This window comes from Plecotus auritus (assembly GCF_963455305.1).
Source record: "Plecotus auritus genome assembly, chromosome: 9".
Taxonomy (NCBI): domain Eukaryota; kingdom Metazoa; phylum Chordata; class Mammalia; order Chiroptera; family Vespertilionidae; genus Plecotus; species Plecotus auritus.
In genome coordinates, this window is record NC_137783.1 from 4,759,913 (window position 1) to 4,786,175 (window position 26,263).

The following is a 26,263-nucleotide window of genomic DNA, read 5'->3' on the forward strand; positions in this document are numbered from 1 at the left end:
TGCCGTGGTCCTCGCGAGCAGATTGCGGGAACAGGCTGACAGTTAGCAGCTAGCTCAGCAGTGCTGGGTGCAAACTGCCATCTTCCTGTGGATTTACAGCTGCCACTTCTGCTACTTCAATTAGTTCTATAGCACACAGATGTTGCCTAAATGTTGCTGCTAATGATACTGCAATAAGCGTAAGATTCATGCCATATTTTGAGGCACGTAAATTTCTCAAGTGGCACAATTAAAGTGGAAATATTAGGTGGGGAGAACTTGGCAGTCTCTCCGACTTGGAAGGCGCACCCGCTATGCAATAATGGGTCAAAAATTCATTCAAGTTTTACTGCTGTTCCGAGTTTTAAAAGACTTTTCACAGTTGAATGCAAAGTAGTAAAAACCGGGGTATTAGGAAATGAGAATGCCGTTCTGTTATTCAGACATGACTTTTAATTTCAAATTGAAATCACATGCTCACTGCTCTGGCGCTGGCCACAGGGAAAGGGTGCCGGCTGAAGGGGAGAAAGTGGTGGAATGAATTCATTGCCGGGGGCGGGGCAGAGGCAGAGCCGCACAGGGCTCTGGGAAGCACCACGGTCACCCCACACCCAGGGGGGTGCACCAGACACGGCAGAAGCCAAGTCCCCAGGCAGGTGGCTCTCCGTTCTACCTCTGACAGACTCTGACCTGGCCTGGGAAACGCACTGGGACCTGCACACATGCACATGCACACACACACACACACACACACACGCATACCTGGGCACACTCACACATGCATAGCTTTGTACACATGCACACACAGGAACATCTGTGCACATACATGTGCACACATACACATGCACACACACATACTTGGATTCTGCTTCTTCCATATGCACACACACTCAGCCTCTTCCTCTTCACACATGCATGCACATGCAGCCTCTTCCTCTTCACACATGCACACACATGCAGCCTCTCCCTCTTCACACATGCACACACACTCAGCCTCTCCCTCTTCACACATGCATGCACATGCAGCCTCTCCCTCTTCACACATGCATGCACATACACATGCAGCCTAGTTCTGTACCACAGGTGGGGAAGGAGAAGCCAAGTGGGACTTCCCGTCTCGCCGCTGCGGGGACAGACTCTCCCTCAGAATCTCTCCCTCATTTGTAGTCCTTTTGTCATCCACGCAGCCCCCTGCCTGTCGCCAAATTTCCTTTGCCATGAGCAGCCTCTGCTCCGGAGAAGAGCCTCTCCCACTGGACGTCAGATCTGCCTTTGATTTGCTCCCACACCGACTTGAAAGGCCGGCCGTTCCGCCGGGGGACCGGCACCCAGCAGGCCTCTGTTTCCCGAATCTCTGTGCGGGGTGACCCCCACCCCAGCTCCACTTACTGATTCCAACTGTCCAGTGAGTGGCTCGGTGGCACTAGGGACAGGCTCCTCCTTGCCCCCCGCCACTGGAACTCACAGCCACACCGCGCCCCGGGCCACCACTGGCCCTGCTGGGCCTCCTGTCTGCGGTGGGCACTGCAGCCGATGCTGTCTTGCAGATATTTGCCAAATGTTCATACAAAACATTCAGCAAAACCTTCCCTGGGCAAGCCCAGCCTCTGGGTTAGGCCTCGTAAATCCCTCAGCGTCTCTCTGTCCCCTGTCCCACCTCCCTCCCCGGGCCCTGCCCTCCTGCTCCCTGTCCTCCCTGCCCGGCATGCTGAGTCTCCGCCACTTGGAGTATTTACAGCGGATCTTACCGATGTCAGTATTCTTGTTCTGAAGCAGAAGGACAATGAGTTCCCGCTGACCTCGGTACAATGCACCTCGCCGGAGCACAATATGTATTTTACGCTGGCAGGGAAAAGCCTACGTGTAATTGAGAGAGAGAGAGAAATGTCACTATCACATTTTTGTTGACACGGCACTCTGCGTGGAGGGGAGCCCAGGGCCCCGGGGGCGGGGGCGCCGGTGGGCGGGCGAGCACCAGGCCCTTGTAATTTAGCAGGGAGGCAGGGAGGAGGCCGGAGAAATGAATCCGCTCAGATCTTCCAACCACTGGGCTACCCTGGAAGTGAGGGACCACGGGCAAGAGTCCATGTGTGTCCTGTTCCCACGGACCTGCGACGCGGGCCCGGCTGCCGGCTCTGCGTGCCCTGTTCGTGGTCCTCCATGATGCTTAACGCACTGCTTGCGTGCGCTGTCCTGGCGCTGTGCTTGCTGCGCGCTCATATCTTTTATTCATCCCCGGCTTTCCGCGGGGGCGCGCTCCCAGCAGCACTGAGAGCCCTTATTTGCCGCCATCCATCAAGTGGCCACGTGGTTGGCACCTGGTGGATGGACTTGATTTTAAGCATAAAAAATCCTGCTCTTTGGGGCCTCTTCCTTCTCTGTTCCTGGTGACTGTCGGTGGGGTGGCAGGACACCGGAGAGCCGGCCTGTCCCCGGGGACGGCTGGCCGCAGCAGAGCCGCCTCTAGGTCAGTCTGTTCTTGGGGACCCCGGAGGTGAGCAGCTCGGGGTTCTCGGGGGTTTGAAAGGGAAAGCAGGAGCTCGTCGCGGAGTAGGTGATCCACACCGACCGCGTGCGTTCGTGCCGGTGCCCCATGCGGTCCACACAGCCCGGTTCGCACACTGAAGACGCACAGGGGACAGTGTGCCTGTGCTGGGGCTCCGGTGCATGCCCGGCACCACAGCCAAAGCCAGAGCACCGCGTCCCTGCCAGGGGGATTGGCCTGGGCGGTGGCGAGCGGCCGCATGTGGGCCTGGGCCTGGGCCTGGGCCCGGGCTCCCTGCTGGCTTCTTGCGGCCACAGCCCCCGGTGCCTCTCGTCCCGGCTGCTTGGCGATGCCATCCCTGGCTGCCCATTGTCTGCAGTGGACCTGTGACAGACAGACTGACAGACCTCCCTGGGCGGGCCTCCTGGCCCAGGGCAGCTGCTCCGTCCTGGGCTCCGAGTCCCACGGCACCCAGGTGGCCTCGGGGAAGCGATCCCTGCACGCACCTGGTTCTCTCTGACGGTGCTCCAGAGCCGGGAAAGTTGCCTGCGGTCAGAGCGAGGGGCCGTGTGTGTGTCCCCTTGGGAAGACTGGCCCTAGGTCACGTCCAGGTGAAGGGCGTGGAGGTGAGCAGGGGAATGGCAGAGGCGGCCTCTTCTCCTGGTGGCGGGCACTCGGCAGATGGCGAGATTAGCAGATGGGAAGTCAGCAGACCCTTCGGGACCAGGATGCAAATTTAGAAGCCGCCACCCCCACCTCGGACTAAGCATTACCCTAGCTCCGCCCCGTCGCGTCCTCTGTGTGTGATGCACCTGCCTGTAGGTACCCCCACGCCTACTACAGTCGGGAAGCCCCACGCCTGAAAGTAAGTTCGTCGTCATCAAATTTCAGCATCAGAATAGAAGATCTCCAGATTTCTGTCCCCTTTTAGACTTGTGTCCCAAAAGCGTTCACGCACCTATTAACGTGTATTAATAACTTTCATGAGCAAGTTCTATCTAAACGTTAACTGATACTCCAAACACAAAGAGGCTGCTCTTTCTCCTGAATAGCGCAGATAGATACCTCTGTGTGGAGCAATCTTTTAAAAATGCACTTCCGACCCCTTTATAACAGTTTTCAATAAACAACAAAGAATCCCTGATTAACAAAGTCATACCTGAGCCCGAGCGAGTGACCCTCTGCACAGAGCACGGGGTCCCAGACCGGCCGCGTCGTCTTTGTGGGCGGTCCTTCCCTCTGAATTAAACTCAGAGCCGCGCCACCCCCGTGCACGGCACCTCACCAACACGGGACGCTTCCCCAGGCCTCGGGCCTGCACGGCCAGGACGGTCACGGCCACGTCACAGCAGGCAGACTGCAGCTTGGACTCCACATTCGCCGAGACCCAACGATTCCGTCACCGGGGGAGCCTGAGCCAGGCCTCTGGACCAAAGTTTCCATCCCAAGAGAACTGAACTGGATCCTTTCAAAGGGACCGCCGGTCTACACAACCCAACAATTGCTATCTTATCATCGATGGATCAGTTTATTCCTCCAACAAGGATTTGCTTGTTCGCCCTGGACCAGGCACTGTTCTGGGATCTCGGGGTGTAACTGGGACAGGACAGGTGACGCCCCTGCCCCAGTGGGGTTTGCGTTCTAAGGGAGCAGATTGTGAAGAAAAGGACCGTCAGTGATCAAATCACAGGAACGCTATGAAGATGGAGCAGGTGGGGGCAGATCCGAAGTTGCTCATCTAGTATTTTGCAAGTCTGCAGGTCGGATACAGATTCTGGAAGCAGAGTACTTGGGGTAGATGATGAGACGGACCTTCTCCAAAGGTGCCCTTGACCTCCAGAATGAAGGACCGACCCCTGCCATCCATGCAAGGTCTGGATCTACCCTCGTGGAGTTGCTCATCCGGATTCAACCAGGAGACTCAGAGGATTTGATATGATTGGCTTTGAATGTTGTTGTTGCTTTCAAGAATTGGACAAGAGCGTGGGACCTGCCTGTGTTGCCACCACAGAGGGTCACTAAGCCGGTGCATGAGGACGTTACCCAAGTTTCAGGCCCCGATTAATTGGTTCTGCTATTTATCTCAGAGTACGGTTACCCTAGCAATGGCCAGTGGGTGGCTGCGCTGTGCTGCCGCGGCCTCAGCTTGGAGAGCCTGTACGGTGGGTCAGAGGACAGGCACGGAGCATCCCTCTCAGGAGCCGCAGGGATCCTTGGAGTCCTGAGGTCCAGAAGATGGGCGACCGCCTGCAGACCTCTAGTTCACCAAAGTCCTGGGTGGCTCAGCCATCCGTCCACCACTGCACTTCTCCCCCTCCCACTCTCTCCTTCCTGCTCCCCCCGCCCATCTCCCTCTGACACTGCTGGTCCTGCTTTGCACCCACTCCATCATTTCTGTCCCCAGCACTGTCCCTCCTAGCCCTGGGCTAGGCTAGAGCCACCTCTCTGTAGTCACTCACTGTAGATGGCCAGATTCCAGGCTGCGTCTCTCTGGTCACTGCCTGCTTATCCCCAGACACTTCCTGCACATAGTAGGGCCTCAGGATGTATCATCCGAGAAGACTAATGATGCTAAATGTAACTCTTTCAGTCACCTTTAAAATACCATTTATCACATAGAGCATTTGATATGCCTCCTTTCAACGTTTTCTGTATTTCATTAGACTTGTCTTGAGAAAATATATCAGTGTTCCCAGTGATCTCCACTATAACTGGAAAACTAGTTGCACCTGAAAATCTAAATAAGAGGAAGATTTTTGAGGAACAGTTAAGTTAGTGGTCAGGCGTCATGAATGGGAGAGCGAGGAACCCCAAAACCACTGTGGGCATTTTGTCAATTCACCGTCCCTTCTCATTCTGCTCGCCCTCACCGTCCCTTCTCATTCTGCTCTGTCTCTTCCCTCCTTAGAACAGAGCAGTTCCCCAATGCAATAGTAACAATACTGCCATTGTGATGCTACTAAGACACTATCTTCCTGTCTCCTTTCTGGCTTCAGTTACATTTAAGTCACATGTAGTGAAAATTTGACTAAAGCAGATTTTAAACACTAATAACCTTTATATTAAATTCCGGCAAGGACATTACCAGAAAAATAAACCAAATCTTTCATGACCATAGATGCAAAAAAACCCTTTCACACATCACCAGTGAAGAAAGGCAGTGATCAAATGGGTTCATCCCAGGAACGCAAGGCCGGTGTAGCGTTCAGAAACCAGACCATGTAATCTGCCACCTAACAGAACACACAAGGAAATCAAGGAAAGCATCAGGAGATTCAGAAAAAGCATTTTAAAAACTCAACACTTGTTCGTTAAAACAACTCAGCAAACAAGGACTAAAAAGGAAGTTTCTCAACCCAATGCAAGGCACCAGCGAAAGCCCAGTTTCCAAACACTTAACGCTGAAGTGTTTCTCCCCACGACGAGGAGCCAGGCAGTGTCTGCTCTCGCCGTTCTACTGCACGTGCGCCCGCTAGGACAGCTGTGCAGTGAGGCACGGGAAACAATTCATGGGGATGCTGGGAACGAGAGGTGGCTTGACGGTGTGCACAGAAAATCCTAATGAGTCAACAAGGCAAGACAGGATCCAATAAAGTGAGTCTAGCAAGGCCAACATGCAAAAAAAAAAAAAAATGTATTTCTTTATATTGTCACAAAGCAAATGGAAGCAAGTGGAAAACTCAAAAGTAATACTATTTGTAAGTGAATCAAAAAGCAAAATAGATTTAGAAATAGATTTAATGAATGATGATCAAGCTCTCCATACTGAGAACTATAAAATAATTCTTAGAGAAATTAAAGAAGACCAGAATGAATGGAGAGAGAAGCAATGTTCGTGGATTGGAAAATAAATACCATTAATGTGTGAATTCTCTCTAAATTTATCTAGAATTCCAAAGCAATTCCAATCATAATCCCCACAAGATTTAATAAAATTTGGCAAGACTTTTAAAACTCCATGGAAAGGCAAAGAATCGAGAGGAGCCAAAACAACCTTAAAAAGGACAAAGCTGGAAGGGTTTAGTGGTTGTATTCATCATAACCCAACATTGGAAATAAGCCAAATGGCACCCAACAGAGGATTGGATAAACCATTTGTGGGATATTCACACAATGAAATACTACTCAGCAGTCAAAAGCACTGCCTATTTATGCAACAATGTGTGTGACTCTCATAGCCACGCTGAGTGAAGAAGTACAAACTCCATGATTTCATTTATATGTTCAGGAAGACGCAGCATTTCTCTGTAGTGAAAGCATTCAGAAGGCCGGTTGCCTGGAGTGGTGTGAGGGTTATCTAGGAAGTAGCATGAGGGAACTTTCTGGATGATGAAAAAAATCTATGTCTTGATGGGGGTGTAGGTTAAGGGAGTGTATCTTTTATTCATCAAACACGAGTAGTTAAGATGGGTATGTTTTAAAGGATGTAAATTTCACCTGGAGGAAGGAGGTAATTGGGGAGGAGCCTAAATGAAGCCAGGATGGCAGGGTTTGAGGGGTAGGGAAGCTGGGTTAGAGGTGTACAGGGCTCATTATGCTATTCTGTTGACTTGGTCCATGTTTTAAATTCGTCGCAATGGAACGTTAGGTTTTCATTTAGCATATCAAAAGGAAATAATGTAAGAGAGAACATTTTAATAAGTCCTACTTTAAGTACAAAACTTAAAATGATGTGTTTCCTGAAAATGCTTGTATTTCATGTTCAGAGTCACTGCTTTCATCTGGTGAGCTGAGCTGAGGGTCAGTATCTTTGAGCTTTTGTCCCTTAGGGTGTCACTTTGTTGGTGAACGGCCACACGGCCCCCTCTCCTTTTCCAGGAACCCCTGAACCGAGCTGGTGTCTGGAAAGGATTTGGGAGACAGTTGTGCTATTTTCTTAACATGCATCGCTTCCTGACATCTTGCTCAGAGGCAAGAGGCTGTCTTCCCTGCGTTTGTTGAATGGCATGGCGAACGCAGCTGCTCCAGGCGCGACCAGTGCTGCGCGCCCTGGCAGGGAAGCAAAATGCAGGCCGATGAAAGCCAGACAGCTTCCGAGGTGATGCTGAGAAAGTGGACCCGCTTAAACATCAGTGCATCTTTCAGCACCCCGCTCCCTGGAATAGCCAGTTAGGCCACGGAAAGTTGGGGGACACAGGCTGCGTCCGTCACTCGCAGGGTAGACATTCTGGAGATGACACTCCCGTCCACTCGTGCCCGGCCATGCAGTTCCCTTGGGGGCATCTGCCCTTCGCATTGAGTGGCGAGAGCATGGCCGTGCTGTCCAGCGTCCCTGGGTGGAGGCGCTGCCCCCGCCCGGACTCTGGCTTCAGCCAGTGGCTCCTCCGGCTCTTCTGGTGGAATCGGTGAATTTTAAACGGCACCGTATGTTCCTTTTTGCAGCCTCAGGGAAGGGCTTTCGGTAGTAACATGCCCCACCGTGATACTGAATCATTTTCCTTTTCTTTTTAACTGAAACGGCCTTCTTTGGGTTTTACACAGATCCTGCTCTTTCCAGACTGCACCCTCGGATTGCTGCGGTTCCACAAGGCCAGGGATCCCGACAGGGTCAGCACGAATAATAACCTTCTGATGGTATTGACAGTAATGTTCCGTGTATACGTTGTACCATTTACAAGCCGCGAACGTGTCCATGTCCAAATGCGGCAGTCCTTTAAGGAATGAGCCGTGACAGCGTGTGCTCTGTGTATCCAGGGGCCCTCCCTGAAGGTCAGTGCACGGAGGAGGAGGAAGGAGCTTTGAAAGCCAGCCCTGAGGATTGAAAGTGCTTACAGGACCCGAGGACGGCCCAGGCCAGCCTGTTCAGGTGGGGGTGTCAGGGCCCCTCCAAGTTGGTCCTGGGGTGGAAAGAGGCTTTGACCCTTGACCCCAGGCAGAGAGCCCCAGGGCCCCGGGGGGAGTAGGAGGCAGCCGTGTGCTGTGCCACAAACCAGCCTTTCGCGGCTCCTGTGCGCTTCGGGAGGGCCCGCCAGCTCGGAGCCCATCACTGTCCGTGACCTGCCTGGCTGTGGACGTCACTGGGGACAGGTCCCCCAGGGGGCCTTCAGGCTGGGCAGCTGCTCCTCCGTAGGCCCGAGCTCCTCTCCACCTGCCTCGGGAACCAGGCCAGCCGGGGAGCACCGGGGGTGCGGTTAGGGGTTCTGCTGCCCTTCCTGACGTCACGCCGCAGCTCAGTTGGAAAGGACGCTGGGACTTGCCCACGGCCAGGGCTCGCACGGCCGATGCCCACCCGGGCTCCCACCCCAGCCTGCGGGAGGCGGAGGCGGAGGCGGAGGCGGAGAGAGCGGTCTGCACTGAGACCAGGCCCGCAGACAGGCGCCCAGGCTGGGGGTCGGCTCGCCTTCAGGCCTCCTGTTCCAGTTGTCTTCACGAAAATGTACGCGGCTTTAATTATTTTTGAGGACAGATCAAACTTATTTCAGAAAAGAATTAGCTCCGGAGTAGGCATGGGTGCCCCAGAGAGAGCTTTCGGCTCCTCCTCTCCAGCGGGCGGCTGCTCTATTATTTTTGCCACGAGTCCTACTGTTTCTCTTTATTAATGCAATTCAGGACCGTGTTCAGGGAGGCCGAGGGCCCTCAGCCCTTTGCAGCTCTGCTGCTGATGTGCTCAGGAATGTACGTGTGCAGACTCGGCCCCCAGAGCTGGGAGCGCCTGTGCTGTCCGCGTGGGGAACCGTGGGGACGGTCCACACCGGCCCCGTGCCCACCACTCATGGGCACAGCCACTCTAGGGGGAGCAGGCCGCCTCCCTCCAGGGTCAGCAAGGACTGAAGACCTGGGGGAGACCAGACAAAGGCCTGCGGTCTGTGAGAAGCTTGAGCCCAGCCACGGGATCTCCCGGAAATCTTGGCGTTCCCCGGATGGATGACCTGGTGGGAAAGTGGGAGGGGTGTCCCTCCACACCCCCAGGTGGGGCCCGCAGGTGGGGTGCGGGGTGGAGGACTGTGCCTCAGGCCTGTCCTGAGAACAGGCAGTGCTCAGATTTTAAGGGTACCGTCTAATGGGTCTGAAATGTGTCCCGAGCTCCCCAATCAGGATACAAAACTTCCCCTGATGCCTGCACCCCGTGTTCCAGCCGCAGCACTCCCAGTAGCCGGAAGGTGGGAACAGCGTCCCATGTCCACGTGCGGTGGATGTAAACAGGACGTAAAGGCATACGTAGGAGGGGTGAGGGCTGTACAACAGCAAATGGCCTCGGTGCCACTGAACGAGGCAGCTAATGTGGCAACTGTTATGCCTATTTTACCACAATTTAAAAATGTTTAAATACTAAGAACTTCCCGTCACTCCAGGGACCTGCACCCCGGGAGGCCCTGCTCCGCTCTGTGGCCGCAGCTAAGCTCTGAGCGGCTTCCTGTAAGCGGACTCCCGCGGGGCACTGGGGGTCCGGCTTCTCACACGAGCAGGTTCTGAGCTTTCGTTGTGTTGTTGGCTGCGTTCAAGTTCATTTTCCATTGCTGCTTAATATTCCCCGTGGGACTGTGCCACTGGTTGGCTTTGTGTCGGTGGACACAGATGTTTCAGCTTTCAGCTGCTGCTCTCACATCCTTGTTCTCGTCTTTGGTGGGCAGGTGGTGGCGTCCCTCCAGGTGTGTGCCAAGTGGAGGTTCACTCCCCTTCGTGGACACCTTCATTTTCCCGAAGAAGCGGTTGTGCCACTGCGCACACCCGCCAGCAGTCTGTGCGGCATTTCGGGGTGCCGTTCTTTTTCATCTTACCCCGAGTGGGTGCGGGGTGAAATCGGGTGGTTTCATTTTGCGTTTCCTGGGTGACTCGTGGGCTTGCACACTGCTCCGGGGTCCTGGCTGTTTTTACATCTTCTCGGGGATGGGGCTGTTGGCTCCTCGCGCCTGTGTCCTTTCGTCGTTTCGATGGCGAGCTGTCGGAGATCTTTATACATCCCAGAAGCCGTTCCTCCGCCGGCCGCCCGGGCTAGGAGCATGTGGCTCCGGTTCATTTCTTAGCACCGAGTGTTTTCCTAAGCGGCAGGAGATTTATGGCGGGGTGTTAAGCAGCTTCAGGATCTTTGGAGAGAGGTTTAAGGGCTGAGCTCCTAGAATAACGTCTAGAAGCAGAAGGAACAAGGGCCTGTAGGAGCTGCTGGTGCTGCCGCCGGGGTCGCGTGGCTCGGGGGGGGGCCCCGGGGGCCTCCACGACTGTCTTCTGAGTGTTGCAGCTTTTCAGTTTGGTATCATTTCAGATTTAAAGAGAGCTACAAGGATAATGCAAAGTGTTCCCAGGTGCCCTTGCCCCAGCTCCCCGTAACGTTAACATCTTCGGTAACGGTGGGACAAGAGGAAAACGGAGACAGCAGCCGCGGTACTCTACTAACTGAACCACAGGCTGTATTCGGATTTCTGCTGCTTTTCCACGAATGTCCTCGTTCTGTTCTGGAATCCGGTCTAAGATGTCACGTCGCGTTTAGTCGGCACACCCCTGTCTGTGACCGCTTCTCACACCGGGGGGGGGCTCTGGGCCCCTGGTCAGCGCAGGCCCCGGGGCTGAGCGTCCAGAGCGCCGGCTCTGGCCCTCATGTCCCTGCCCCTCGTTGTACCAGGGCCTCTCCTCCTGGTTCCCTTCCCAGCACCCCACGCTCTCCTTTCTGCTGCTACCAGCGCCAGGAGGCGATGAGAAGACAGCTGTTTCCGGAGGCTGCTCGGCCCCCTGGGCTTCCCGGGACCCCACCTGGCTCTGCAGGGGTGCCTCAGGGCTCCGTGGGGAACAGTCCCAGGGTCAGAGCCACGGACTTCGAACGTCAGCCTGGGTCAAGGTCGCTCCTATTGAATGTGTAATGAGCCCCTCAGCTTTCTTGCTCATCAGTGATTCTGGGGTGCAGCCCAGCCAGGAGTTAGTCCTCCGAGCACCCCAGGATTCCGTGGGCCTCACAGACACTTGCACGCCCCCAGGGAGCGCTGCCTGCATCGTGAGTCTGTGAGCCAAGCAGCTGGTGGCTTAACGGGGCCCCTCCAGAGAGCTGGGCACCTCTGCCCTCCCCACACCCACATTGGGCAGCCAGGGCCGAACCCATTCAGCTCTGGGGGACACCGTCAAGGGGACGCCCACGCTGGCGGGCGAGGCCGGGTCTCCCTGTGTCTGCGGGTTCTCCTAGCCCAGCAGGCCAGGGCGGAAACTGCTGTGAAGTCCTGGAATTTCCTTCTGAAACGTCAGTGTCAGAAGAGACAAAGGCTGAGAGAATGTTCCAGGTGACAGAAGACTAAGGAGACCTGGCAGCTAGCTGGCTGCCTGCTCTGGGCTGGGCCCTGGGTCACAGGGGAGAGGTTGGGAAGGACATTACTGGGTCAGTGGACACGACAGGAGCTCGGGTGACGACTGCCCGGGTCGCTCTGGGGAGCTCACACCGAGTGTCGGGATGGGAAGCGGGCTGCGTGCTGTTCCCCCCCCCGAGCGGGTCAGGGACACGCACGCAGGCCGGGGGGCCCAGGAGGGGGCTGGGTGCTGGCCGCCGTCCGCCAGGCTGGGCAGAGTGATCGGGGTCTCTGTGCTGTGTCTGTTCTGCTGACTTCTCTGCAAACTTGAAATTGTCCAAGTAGCAAGTTGTTAGGAAAAGGTTTTGTGTTCCGGGGGCCGGGCCTGGGGGCATCACAGCTGGGCCTGGGGGCTGGGCGGGCGCCCGCTGCGGGGAGGGAAGCAGGTCCCCGGAGGCGTGTGGGCCTCACTGGCCAGCGGTGCGGGCTGCTGAGCGGAGAGGGGCAAAGTGTCTTCCTTCAGTGTCGGGGGGCGGGGGTCCTGTTGTCTCTCCGCATTTGCTCGCAGCGATGGATGCCGTGACGCAGGATTCATGCTCCTCGTTGGGCCCGTCTTCAATTTGGTTTCAGGCACTTTCCAATAAGCACGCGTGCTCAGGGCTCCGGAGGGCACTAAAGGGATCAATGCGTGTTCATCACCACCGCCGCAGTCAAGAGCGGCCGCGGGCCCTCGGGGCGCAGGTCCTCCCGGGCCGCTCGGCTCTGTCTCCCCGCGGAGGCCCCGCCAGGCCTGCCCGGCGGTGATCAATGTCCCCTCATCGATGTACCCCATTAGGAGCAGGGTTGCAGGCGCCTCGCGTCCTGTCTCGGAGATGTATGTCCTTCCCTGGCTGACAGGTGTCCCGACGAGAGGGCCCTGCAGTCTCGGGGGGGCAGGGCCGCGTCATGCTCACGGGGACGCCAGCCCGTCCACCTCAAGCCCTCGATGCCCCTCTTCTCTGTGTGGGCACCCCGGCTGGTTGTGAGGGAGGACAGTGGTCACCTGACCCCGGCTGGTTGTGAGGGAGGACAGTGGTCACCTGACCCCGGCTGGTTGTGAGGGAGGACAGTGGTCACCTGACCCCGGCTGGTTGTGAGGGAGGACCGTGGTCACCTGACCCGGCTGGTTGTGAGGGAGGACAGTGGTCACCTGACCCGGCTGGTTGTGAGGGAGGACAGTGGTCACCTGACCCCGGCTGGTTGTGAGGGAGGACAGTGGTCACCTGACCCGGCTGGTTCTGAGGGAGGACAGTGGTCACCTGACCCCGGCTGGTTCTGAGGGAGGACAGTGGTCACCTGACCCCGGCTGGTTGTGAGGGAGGACAGTGGTCACCTGACCCGGCTGGTTCTGAGGGAGGACAGTGGTCACCTGACCCGGCTGGTTCTGAGGGAGGACAGTGGTCACCTGACCCGGCTGGTTCTGAGGGAGGACAGTGGTCACCTGACCCCGGCTGGTTCTGAGGGAGGACAGTGGTCACCTGGCCCCGGCTGGTTCTGAGGGAGGACAGTGGTCACCTGACCCCGGCTGGTTCTGAGGGAGGACAGTGGTCACCTGACCCCGGCTGGTTGTGAGGGAGGACAGTGGTCACCTGACCCGGCTGGTTGTGAGGGAGGACAGTGGTCACCTGACCCGGCTGGTTCTGAGGGAGGACAGTGGTCACCTGACCCGGCTGGTTCTGAGGGAGGACAGTGGTCACCTGACCCCGGCTGGTTGTGAGGGAGGACAGCGGTCACCTGACCCCGGCTGGTTGTGAGGGAGGACAGCGGTCACCTGACCCGGCTGGTTGTGAGGGAGGATAGCGGTCACCTGACCCGGCTGGTTGTGAGGGAGGACCGTGGTCACCTGACCCCAGAGCTCAAAGAGGCATCCGTCCGTGCACCCCTGGGTGTGGAAACAAGAAGTCTTCGCACGCAGGCAGTGCCTCCCCGTTCACACAGATTCTGGTTCATCTCAGAAGCTCAGTGACCCCACGGGAGGGCGGACGGGGCGTCTCCCCAGGGCCCCCACCAGGACCCAGGGGTCCTGCTGCCCCGGGGAGGTGTGGAAAGGGTGCTCTTCGTTCAACCCCCTTCTCTCCCTCCCTTTACTCCAGGTGGCGGGAAAGGGTGGTGCCCCTGCTTCCTCCAGAGACACCCTGAGCTGGACAGTGTCCAGGGAGGTCCCTGGCGGGTCCCCTGGTGCGTCACGTCTGAGGTGGCAGAGGCCAGTGCTCCCACCGCCGGGAGACAAAGAGCCAGCCCTGCCCCTCAATAAGGGCCCGGCTCCGGTGAAGCAGGTGCTGCTGCCTGCTCGCCTGACCTTCAACCTCTGACTCCGTGCGAGCGAGCAGGGCCCCGGCTGCGGCTTCGGAGGACCCGCTGTGGCTGCTATCGACGAGCCTTTATAAATATTTAATCTTCACATTAAAATCACGGGGCACGAGGACCATTAGTAGCCGACAATAAAAAGGCTTTCTCCGCTGGTCGTGGGGGCAAAAGCCTCCGAGGGCAGGTTCTGAGGGCTCAGGCCGGGCGGCCAACGTGCCCACGGGCGGTGCTGACGGCCAGTGGCGCCCAGCCCTGCGGCCGGCATCTCACGCGGCCCGTCGGTGTCTTCAGTCTCTGCAAAGTACAGGCGGCTCACACAAAACAGAATGGATGGCTTATGTACGTCTGGTGCCATTAAGAATGGAGGAGCAAGTTCAGCCCAGGATGAGAAGCTTAAATCTTGATTTTCCCTTCCCCTCTCAAAAAGAATGGATTCCTTGCATTGTAAATTATCCGGCCTTGTCCTCGGGCTGGCATGGACATTGCATAATCTTAAATATTGATTCTTGTTAGACTAAAAAGAGAAAAAAGAGTCCGAGCACCGGGCTCCACGGGTCTGCGCGTCCAGGAAACCGCCTTCGCCATCGCTCACGCCGAGGCTCCTGACAGCAGATCCGTTATGATTAGAGAAGTTCTGGGAGAAACAGCCCGGTCAGGATCACCTGCTCCATCGCCGCCACACGGGGCCCCTCCCGCCCTGGAGCTTCAGAGCACAGGCGACCCAGGGCCTGCCCACCCTTCTCACCTCCTCCGCCCCCAACCCCCACGGCGGGCTCGGAGCGGGCCCACCCACCGTGGGCGGTGACAGCCCCCCCCAAGGGCTCGTACCCCACAGACACTTGGCGTGGCGCAGAGTCCGTCCCACCTGCCAAAGAAGTGATGCCTTCAGAAAGAGAAGAATTGGCAGAGCGCGGAGCCCCAAGGTGTGGCCTTCCCGGCCGCATCCCCCCAGCCCTGCGTACAGGGTTCTGGCCCCTCCACAGCCGCGCCCACCCTTGGTGTTGTCTGACGTTGACGTTATAGCCAAACCGGTGGGTGTGACGTGCTATCAGCCGTGGGCAAACTATGGCCCGCGGGCCAGATCTGGCTGTTCTATCCGGTTCTCTTGCTCTCCCCTCCGCTCCTTTACTTTGAATTTATATTAGTTCACACAAACACTCCATCCATGCTTTGGTTCCGGCCCTCCGGTCCAGTTTAAGAACCCATTGTGGCCCTCGAGTCAAAAAGTTTGCCCACCCCTGTCTAGCTCATGCTGGCTTTGACTTGCCTTTCCCCGATGACCCATGATGTTGAGCACCTTTTCGTGTGCTTGTGGGCCATTGATATGTCGTCTTGGGAGAACTGTCCGTTCAGATCCTTTTCCCATTTTCAATGGAGCCATTTGCCTTCTATTACCCGCACGTGTTCTCCGTGTAGTCTCGCCACAGGTCTGTGTCCGACAGGGTCCCGCTCCTCCGGAGGCTCTCCGTCCTGGGGCTGCTTCTCACGTCCCTGAGTGTCGCTGGAAGCGGAGATGTTTGTGCTTGTGAGGATCGAGCTCCTTTCCTCTGGTGGCTCCTGCTTTGGGTGTCGCGTGTACGACGTGCGGCACGTCCATCGTGTCACGCACAGTAGCCGATATGCGTCACAGTCTGAAGCCATGAAGACGGGTTTAAGCGTTTTATAGTTATAACTCGCTAACATGTAGGTCTTCATGGAACAGATAATATTCCGTTGTAATAATTCGATTAATTGTTCCTGGTCTTAGACACTGGGGTTCTTTTGGGTGTTTTAGGTAAGTGCACAGCAGCGAGCAGCCTTGCTCTCACAGTCTTATCCAAGCTCCGATCACCTCCTCGAGCTCGATTCCCGAAGTGGACGTGGTGGGTGGGTACCGACACAGGTACGTCTCTGGCTATTTTATAACAACGTCACACCGGCTCCGGGAAGGGCTGCACCGCTTACACCTTCTGCGGACAACTCGGAGAAGGCCCTTCTCTCCATCGGCAGGACTGATGCGAGCTTTTAGGGAAAATCTTTCCTAATTAAATGAGGGAGAGATGAATGCCACCTCATTGCTGTAATCTGATACGCGTTTTAAGCGAGCTCCAGTGTGGCCTGCTGAGCTCATGGGTCACTGTCCCTGCACGTTGCCTGTGCATTTGCCCCCTTCCCTTCAGGGTGCCTTCCTGTCTCACTGCGTGGCAGAAGCCCGTTGCGTATTGGAAACGTGAACCCCTTGTTGTCATTGTTGCAGGTTCTCTTTCTCGGGGCGCCGGCCCGCCTTTGGCCCCACAGCAGTGGCACGGGAGGCGGCGAAGAGCTCGGTCTCTCGTAGGTGGAAACACAGGTCTGGTCTTAGCCAATGACCACGCCGCCTGTCGGGGGAGTGAGCTGTGCCGGCCCCATCAGTGCAGTGGCGGGAGTGGTCCGGCCGGGCAGCAGGTGGGACCCCCACGCGCCCTCCTGACCCTCGGTCTCTCTGACTTCCTTGTGGCCTCTTCTGACTCAGTCCTCGTTGCTCTCTTTCCTCTGTCCGCACCCTGTCCCCACAGTCAGGCGGTCGCAGAAGCTTTCCTGAGCCCTGGCTGCTCAGCCCCCCAGCCCTGCCCTGCGGTGCTGCCTCAGTCCTGGCCTGCACGCTGGCCGTCCCTCCCCCACGCACACAGCTCCTCCCCTCAGCCTGTTGCCCTGCCTGCGCCCCACATGCTACTAGACCCGAAGGGCACCTAGTGTCCACGGGCATGGGTGTGGGCCACGTGTGACCCCAGGAGGCTGGTGGAGAGTGTGGGGCGGCTCCTGGGCGGGCGGTCCCCTGGTGTGGAGGGCAGGCCCTGGGGCCGTGAGCCTGTGACCTTGGCTGTGTCCTGAAGACAGGCCCCGGGGCCGCAGCTAACATTGCCGGGCAAGCCAGCTTCCATCACAACCTGTCCGGGTGGCCGGGCTACGTCAGGCCCCTGAGCCCGGGGTGGCCTGTGTCCTCCTGGGCTTGGCTGGGGGCATCCCAGCGAGCGTGGTTCTTGCTCCATCCCGATGGTGCGTCTCTTGAATTCCCGAAGGTCTCTGAGACCTGCATCAGTGCACAGGCCCGGGGGGTGCGACGGGGCACTTCACTTGCACCGGCCTGGTCCTTGCAGCCCTCTGACCCTGGCTGGTCATTCCCTCTGAACTGCAGTTTTGTCACCTGAGAGAGGGGGCCAGCTCCGCTCTGTGTGGCTCCGCGGCACTCCTCCTGGAGGACGGGACTGATGCCCTGCTCGCCACCGGCCGGGACTGCGGGCGGGCGAGGACGGTGCTTGTTGGCTGCACGTAACCATCTAGGAGACCGGCCTCACTTTAGAGACGGTTTCATACAAGGTGGTGTCGGCGACCTCGAGTCAGAAATGGTGTTGGCTTCCGTCCCCGGCCCTGTCTTTCCAGGAGGGACAGACGCCCCTCACACCCAGCCAGAGGCTCCGTGGGACCCTTTAGCTGGACCAGTGCCTCCGACGCAGGGGCGGATGGGGAGGAAGCCCCGGCCCGTCAGGTACGTGGGGGGGACCCTGGGAGGCTGCTGGCCTCAGATGCTCCAGGGTTTGGTGGGAGCACGCAGCGGGTCCCGGGACTGCCCAGCAGGCAGGGCAGGCTGTGCGAAGGGACGCGCATCTGTGCTCAGACTGAACGGCTGAGTAGGAATTGGCCCTGCCCCTGGCAGCCCCAGACCGTGAGCGCCCAGTGCGGGGCTCCATGTGGCGGCTGTGTGGCTCCGTGGCACTCCTTGGCGCTCCCTTCGGCTCTGTGTGACTCCGGGTGGCTCTGTGGGTGTGGCACAGAGCAGATTCAGGGCGAGCGCACAAACCCCGACTGACACAGTCCCGGGACTGAGCGTCCACTGGCTGTCGGTGGGCCCTGGCTGAGCCTGGACGTCAGCCAGTTCCGCCAAGGACGACGGTGTCCCAGGTGGGGCCTCGGCTGGACTCAGAGCTGAATGGCACCCACTCTGGTCGTGGGTTCACTTTTCCAGAACCACCCGGGACGGGGGCAGAGTCAGAACCGGTCTGAGTGTGCAGGGGTCAGGAGCTGCCCAGTCTGTCCCTGGGCCCGGCTGGGGCTGCGTGCACGCCACTCCTGGGAAACCTGCGGCCCCACACTGGGAAATGACAAACGACCAGAAAATCAATTTGTAATCTGATTGGAGGTTTTTGATTTCCTCTGATGAGTTTAAATTTCATTAAAAGCAACCTTATTCCCACATAAAAGGAGCCCTTGAAGGGTAAAGCGGGGGATTGTCTCACGGCGTCTAAAGCAGCGGACCCTTTGTGTGATTTATTCATGGCGTTAATTGTGAGGGCCAGCCCCGTGTCCCCGGCAGCTGCGCCCTTATCGGCCGGGATCGGCGGGAGCGCCCAGCACAAGGACGCGCATTCAGAAGCCGCTCTTGGGCGTATTGACACTTCAGTTATCAACAACTCCTGTTATCATCTGTGGGGAGGGGGCTCCTGGGGGGTGCTCCAAACAGCTGCCCCGCCGCCCGGCTGCCTCCTCTTAATTGTGTGTATTCTCTGCAAAGGCTGATCGGCGCAGCCTCTTGTCTTGATGAGAAATTGACATTTTCCGCGGCCTCGTCGGCGCGCAGGGCGCGGCGATAAGGCTGGAGTGGTTTCCGAGGGGGCGCCTCTCCCCGCAGCCTCCCCGCTGCTCTCGGTGACCTGCCTGCTGAGTATGGATTTCATGAGGTCTTTTTCAGCATTTGAACTATAAAAGGTGCAGAATGACACCACCCCTTATAGACAAAAGATAACCTTGCCCTTTGAATATATCGATTCTTTATTAACTGGGCTGTTTAATGCAATGAAATGAGGCATTAGATTGAAGCCCATTTCGAGTGCTTTGAATAATCTTTAAGAGCCTGAAAGACCTTAAAAGGCGGCCTGACAATAATGGGCACACGCTCCAAGAGAGGGCACTTCTCGCTTCTGATTCGAAACACAAACATACAGTCGCTTCTCTCTCCCCAGGACGCAGGGCCCTGGCCCCCATCCCAGGCTGGGTTCCTGCCCAAGAGCGGGGAGGCAGGTGAACTGCGTCCCCAGCTCCCCTCTTCCCCCCCCCCCCACTCGCATCTTGGGACGGAGCCTGGGGGAGGGGAGTGGGCAGGCGGCAGCTGTGTACCCGGAGCCCCTTCCTTTGCTGTCTCTTTAAGGCGGACACAAATGCCGTCGAAGGAAGCCGCCTGGCACTGGCAGGAGGAGGAGGCAGGCACCAGTTTCTTTATGTTTTGAGTAATTGTTTCCTGTTTTGCTCAGCAGAACAAGTAATTAAGGGGACATTTGTGAGCACTAATTTGGATCACACGTATGTGTATGTGTGAGAGCTGCGAGCCAAAACATGCAAAACCGCCTCTCATTGAGGAGGAGAGGAAAAACGCAGAATGAAACGGAATGGGGTGCCGAGACCTCGCTGGAGCTGAAATCGGTGCGTGTAAATGAGGACCTCAGCAGCTCTCCTCACGGTCGGCGCCTTTGGCTATACCCACGTGCAGCCCGCAGTGGCCGGGGCAGTGGCCGGAGTTGGTAGTGGCACCATACCCTCAGGTCAGACCTCAGGTCAGACCTCTGCTGGCACCTGTATCTGGCGCCCTGCTGCCCACCTGCCCTGCGCCCCACCCCCAGCCCCGCCCTCTCCTAAAGCTGATCCTTGCCCAGTGGAGCACGTGACGGGGACGCCAGGAGCATTTGCTCTGCAGGCCAAACCCTGCGGTTCGGAAGCAGAGGGGCCGGCGAGCGGTGACCACGCCCCCGTGAGCCTGGCGATGGTGCGTGTCCCTCAGGGGCACTGGCCCGGGTCTGACCGGCACCTGCAGATGTGTGCGTGAAACACACAGGCGGGACCAGAACCACCTAAGTAACTCACAGCCTCTCCGCAGGTGGGATCACTCTGTAGAAGGCTCTTCCATGAACCCTCTGCGTCGGCCGAGACAACGCTCGGGAACCCCAGGTACGCAGACGACACCCCCAGTGTCACTCGCGCGTGTGCATCCCGGTGGGCATCTCAATAACCAAAACATAAAATTACCCGGAGTGAAATTCACAGACGAGAAATACTTTAATTAAATATTGTGTAAAATGAACATTTTTATACAGTTAAATATCTGAAAAAATGTACAGATAAAACAATCTCATTGTAGGGTCTCTAACAGTAACATCTACCATTGAGTGAAGCGCTCCGATTTGAGACAGGAAAGCGATGAGGGCGTTGCTGGCTAACGAACCTCAAACACACACCGAGTGCGGGGGTGAGGGCCCTGGCAGACGCTCGGACGGGTGCGCGGAAGCTCGTGTTTAGACCAAACCCTGACTGACACCAAAGAAAACGGAGGTGATTTATTTCCAGAGTCGCTTCCTAGGCTCCTCCACTTAGCTAAGCCTGTCACCGTCGCAGGGCCCACGTGGGACCCGCCGACGGCTGGGGACTTGGTTTGCTTAGTCCCTTGAACGAACACTTTGCTAAGTTGTGCATTGTTTTGCTTTTTGTCGTCGTTTTTAAAAAGCCCCCCCTTTCTGTTGTGAATTGGATTCCTGCTGCGGTTTGCAAAACGTGCGCCGTTCTGCCCGCAGATGCTGAACGCAGCGGGGAGGAAACGCGGACCCTTCGGGTCTCGCCGCGGGTTTGGCACGCACAGGCGCAGGATGGGAAGGTCATTCCAGTTTAAAAAGTACAGACGGAGCTGCAGGGCCCGACCACACCAGAAATAGCGTTCCAAAAGAAAGCGGGCCATTGTGCCTCCCCCCGAACCTCTGGGACCCGGGGTGAGCGCGGGAGGCGGCAGGAGGCGGCAGGATCGGATGCAGCGAGGGACCCGGCAGGCACCAGGTTTGTGCTTGAGTGTGTGTGTGTGTTACACTGGACGTTTCCGAATGAGATCGGGTTAACAGCTGTGGTGTGCGCCTGCGGTAAAACAGCACAAAGGATCTTTAAAGAAGTCCACTTTTAAGGCATCAGAGAAGTTCATGTGGCAGACATTTTAATTAAAACATCAGAAGTAAATTTTATTTTAAACTTTAGGCCTCTGAATTTTTCCAGTAAACACAGTTCAGCTATGTGGCAAAAGTCATGGGTGGCAGCTAAAATGACTTTTTACATTCTACCAAAAAAAATAATAATAATAAAATAAGGACACAGCCCCAAACGGTGTCCCCTCTGCACGGCCGTTCCACATGCACAGACTCTACTAGGACTTGTCACAGCCGGTGGCACCGTTGTGTTTTGACTATACAACAGACTTTTTTTTTTTTTCAAAAGTATTTGTTCAGATAACTTAAAAATAATATAAAAATAAACAATGAATTTGACTTTTCCTCAAAATAAAAAAAAGGATGGAAAGTCTAAATAATAGCAAATTATTTTTTAAGTACAAATGAAACGCAAGGACACTGATGCATTTTAACGAAACAGACGAGAGAGACAGTCTTGGCTTCATGCTCTTCCCAGCGTCGCAAACACTGGGCCATGACCCAGAATCAATGCGGACGAGAAAAAAGGAAAAAAGATGGCGGGGAAAGCAATGTACAAAATTTCAACGATAAATACAATATTTATAATTGATATGTTACAAAATAAAGTCCCTTAGCAACTGCAAGTGTTCATGGAAAAGTGTTGGATGAGACCATTTTATTCCTTATAGGATACATAAGGAATAAAACTTGGTGGGTTTTTTTTTTTCCTCTCTAAATAGTTAAGTGGATCTGAAAAAAATTCAAGACAAGTGTATAAATATTTAGCTACAACTTTGGCAAAATCACAAAAGTCTACAATTTTATAACCACATACAAAACACATTAGGGGAGAAGGATCTAGAAGTCAAAAGGACAATTTCTGGTACAAGAAACAGGGACCTCACAGTAGCCTAAGAATGCAATCGTATACAGTACTAGCAAAAGTGGAAAAATGTCGCAGATCACGCTCGCTTAACAGGAAGCTCTAGCAGTGGGAGAATATTTTAACCAACAGACAGTAGCATTTTTCTCTGTCAGTGTGCTTGTTGAAGGCAAGAGAATTCAATATCAAAGTTACAATTTCTAACTACAATAAGTTACAAAGTTTCATTTCATTAAGATGAAGGTAAGCAATGGTAAGCCCTCCCTCCCTCCCTGCCACCCCCAATTCGAATCATATAGTCATCCTCTCTTCCAGGTCGATGGCTCACACCTCCTTGGCCCCCTTGGTTCACCACAAAAAAATATTTCACATTATAGAGATACACCACCATTGTGAATCTAAGGATGAGTACAGAAAAATGTCCGCAGGCATTTTTCATCAGTGTTTCATGAGCATCAAAATGGTGCATTCACAAAGTTTCTCCCAACACATAGCAAGTACTAGACACAGCCAAGACGGAGTCGGAAACTCTATACAAAATAGGCGTCGCTTTGTTCTCCTTGTTCTTCGGGACCGAGAAATGTGAAAATAGGAGAAGAGTTCAGTCAGCAAAATGGAATTGTTCATGAAGAAGTAGGCTGTTTGCATGTCGGTTCTTAATAGTTTAAATAAAATCTTTAAACAACGTCTTTTGTAGCATTTCGACTGCTGCTGACGTACTGGAAGGTACGGTCTCCACCAGCATGTCTCAATACACTGAACGTGTCCCCTGAAGTCCGTCCTGGGATGCTGGGTGCTGCGGAAGGTAAACAGAGGTCCCTCACATCGGCGGGACTACCAGCCCAGACATAGCTGCAAGAGAGGGAGGAGAGGGTTACCGGGGCGGGCGGGGGGCGGGCGGGGCCGGCCTCCTCTGCTTTATTCCTCCTTGTCCTTGGGTCTGCGTAACTCCACTAACCAGCCTTGGGCTTGGTTAAGGTGCGGGGGGACCTACTTCAGGGGACGGGGTGCACATGGGGACAGACTCCTGAGTGGGGGGAGGCGGGGGGAGGTCTGTGGCCTTTCCGTGCGGGAAGGCTGTGCTATACGCACCACAGTGGCTTGTGTGTAGCAGATGGAGGCCCAGACTCCCCAGAGGCCACCTCTCTAGACGGAGGGACCAGCCTGCTCTCTCTCCCTAGGTGAAGGCTGGACACGCCTCAGTTTCCCCTCTGCTGACTGCTGGGTATCGTAATGGTGAGTCGCGGGCCCCCAACATCAAAGCCCCTGCATGGCCAAGGGCCCCCGAGAGACGCAAGTCCCAGCTTGGCCTCGGGGACCCCTTTTGTCTCCTCTCGGAACGAGAGGGCAAACGGCGCAGAAAGGCCCAGGGCGGCGGGCGCCTCCCGGTGGACGCCTGGCACGGACGTCGTTTGGAATCTTTGAACTCTCGTGTTGTTTAATTTTTGTCAGAATGATGGTTCTCGTTAATTTATGTATCACATATTAATACATTTGTTCATGTAGTGATGCGAGCTTCAATTTCCCAGCTCATTAATTCCAACCGTATTAATTTATCTCCGACTCACCGTTACAACGTTATGGTTTGGAAGCCCCGCGTGTGTACACAGGGCTCACGTGACACCACGTTTCCAGGGCCCAGCACCGTGGGCGGCGGGCAGGCCGAGGCCCCGGCCGTGCGAGCCGCGCTGGGGCCTGGGCGTCCCGCTCACGCACTGACAGGTGTTGGGAAGACAATTATTTCAAATCACTGATACCTTTCCAGGTCCTTTTTTGAGCATTAGTTCATCAAAGTGAAATATGCCACCGACTTCACAAAAGGGCCAGTTAGTCTTCTCCACGGGGACGTCCTCAGCACCCAGCAGAGAGCCTGGCACATAGTAGGCGCTCAGTAAATACTGGTGGAAGGGGTTCGTGTGTTTAAAGGAGTTACTGGATTTGATTTCACCGGGAGGAGCAGACCAAAGGTGTCTGAAAGAGGCCAGAGGACGGCCCTGAATCTCAGCGCCTGGGGCCTCAGGGCACCCCAGAGCCACGGGCAAGTGGGCGCCCACGTGGCCCGCCTGCCACACGCAGCACAGGCCACTGCCCGGGGACCCAGCCCTAGGCGGGCGCTGGGGGCAGCTGTGTCCGGGCGGCACCTCCCTCTGCCCTCGGGGCCAGCCCTGCTCCTGGAGTCTCTGGAGGAGACCCTGAGAAACCAGCTCCACCTGGCACGGCCCAGTGCCCTCTGCAAGGACGGCCCGGCCAGGTGGGGCTCTGGCCTGTGAGGTGGGCTCTGCAGGTGGCACGCTGACCCTCCACCGGGCCCTGGGGCTACTCCGCCGCCTCTGAGTAAGGAGGCTGTGGCCGCGGGCGCTCCCAGCGGGGCCTGCGCAGGCTCTGGCAGCCGCGGCCCTGAAGGCCTGTGCACAGAAAGGACTGGACGCAGACCTGCTCCGGGGCCCACGGCCCTGCCCCCCCACGGGGCTCCCTGCCCTGAGCTGCGCCAGGAGGACACAGGCTGTGTTGGGAGGCTAAGGAATCCGGGCGTCATCTCTGAGTATGGGGCTGGGGCAGGGGCGCCTCGAGGGGGACCGTAGGGAGCATGCAACGGTGGGGGCGCTGCAAGGACTCCGAGAATGTGCCGAAGGAAGGGCCGGAGCTCCTGCCGCCAGGGCCACACCCTGCACCGGTCTCCACCCCGGCCTCGTGGCCAAGCCTGCCCTCAGGAGGCCTTGGGGACAGTCCCGCCGGGGCTCCCGGAGCCCGCCCCGCCCCGCCCAGGCGCGCCCCGCCCTCACCTTGGAGTCCATTCCCGTTGGCGCTGGTGCAGGAGGGAGGAGGAGAGGCTTGGGGCCGGACCACGGGCGCAAAGGCGCTCTTTTGTTTCACTGCGGAGATGACATTGGCAGGTGAGAATGAGAAAATGCCGTGGGCACTGCTACAGTTTGGAGGGAGGGTGACCGAAGAGGCTGCCACGGTGGGGCTGGACGGCACTACTGCAACAAAGCAAACACGGTCAGGACGCGCGGCGCCGTGCGGGCACGACACAGAGACTCGCGGGCCGCCGGGGACCGCGGGGCCGGGCACGGCGTGCCAGTGTCCGCCGCGTGGCCCCTCTCTGGACAACAGGCAAACGCCGTGTCGGACTCGGTTCCAATTGGGCGGCCCCGTGTCATTCCGATTGGGTTTGGGTTTGGGTTTGGGTTTCCAATGCGACCGCATGGGGCCCGATTGAGGTCAATTTCCTGTCGCCAGGTGGGCGCCCAGCCTCCACAGCCACCCTTCCTCGTGTCCAGCAGCTCACATCACAGAACATCCAAGCAATGCACACATTTGACTTTGAGTGAAAATGAATCTGGGCGATGACGTGTGACAAAAACAGACACTTACTGCCGTAGGGAGAGTTAGCGGAGGAGCCATTAAGAAATCCAGGCGAGCCAGGGACCCCTAGATTGGCCATGGCGCCACTTCCATATCCATTCATGCTAGTGCTCACTGTGTTGTAATTGGACTGCTGGGGAGTACTGCTGGGGACGTAGCCTCGCGGGGACACGCTGCTTGTATTGCGACTGTAGCCGACTGTTAAAATCCCCCCCGCCCCCCCGGCCAAAAATAACATTATTATCAGGGAGAGACACTTGCGGGTGGGGGTTCCCCGCAAATCTGTATCATATAGTAAACATTTCTCATCGACCTCCTGCGGTGCTTGTGCCCCCGCGCCCCTAAGCAGCTCCGACAGCCTCGTCGCGCCGACCCCTGCCTGTGCGTGTGGCCGCCAGGCCCGGCCCGTCCCGTCCCTGCTGGCCTGGGCGGCCTGAAGCACGCTTCGATCTACCCGTCAGCCGCTTTCGGGTCTCACTAGAAGCAATTACCAACAGCTCAGACTCCCGGTCTGCCTCCGCAGACCCTCAAATGCCATGGCTGACAAGGAGCGCTTGTCTGTGGCCATACACCCCATCAAAGGCCGTGTGGGGTCACTTTGCCAGCTGCGGTTTCTGTGAATGTGGGGAGGGACCGGGAAAGGGCTCCCTCCCGCCACGGGGTACGCGGAAGGGCAGCACAGCTGAGCTGCAGGATGTGTAAGAGGGGGCCTGACGGGGGCCTGAAGAGCCGGCTCAGACAGCAGGGGCCGCACCCCGCTGCCCCGGCCCGGGATGGGGGCATGGTGGGGAACAGGCACTTCTTTACGTTTGCTCATTACAGACTCAGAAGCCAAATCCCACCCACGCAGCATACCCAAGGAGGGCCCCACCGACTGACCCCTCCCAGCTCACCCTGGGGCTCACCCTGGACTGTCAGGAAAGCCAAGTGGCTTACAGATAAACTCAAGGAGACTTCTAGCAAATAGCATACCCTGAGTGCAAGCTGACACGGCTGCTACATGGGTCCTGGGGCCTCTGTTCTCTGCACGGCGCTTGTGGGCAGA

At 56.7% G+C, this 26,263-nt stretch overlaps 1 protein-coding gene across 12 annotated transcripts in view; it reads right to left on the bottom strand.

Annotated features, from left to right (window-relative positions):
- Positions 1-20,981: 20,981 nt before the first annotated feature.
- The window catches only part of EBF3 (EBF transcription factor 3), a 125,798-nt gene continuing 120,516 nt past the window's right edge, over positions 20,982-26,263 (bottom strand). For 5 of the 12 annotated variants that reach the window (XM_080642060.1, XM_080642061.1, XM_080642062.1 and 2 more), the window contains 4 exons: positions 25,228-25,416; positions 24,636-24,833; positions 23,610-23,722; positions 20,982-22,704 (listed from right to left, as the gene is read on the bottom strand). In XM_080642060.1, coding sequence (XP_080498186.1) covers positions 22,687-22,704; positions 23,610-23,722; positions 24,636-24,833; positions 25,228-25,416 — 518 coding nt within the window. In that variant the 3' untranslated portion in view covers positions 20,982-22,686. The remainder of the gene's footprint in view (positions 22,705-23,609; positions 23,723-24,635; positions 24,834-25,227; positions 25,417-26,263) is intronic. The other 7 variants (XM_080642057.1, XM_080642066.1, XM_080642059.1 and 4 more) reach the window with 4 other exon arrangements.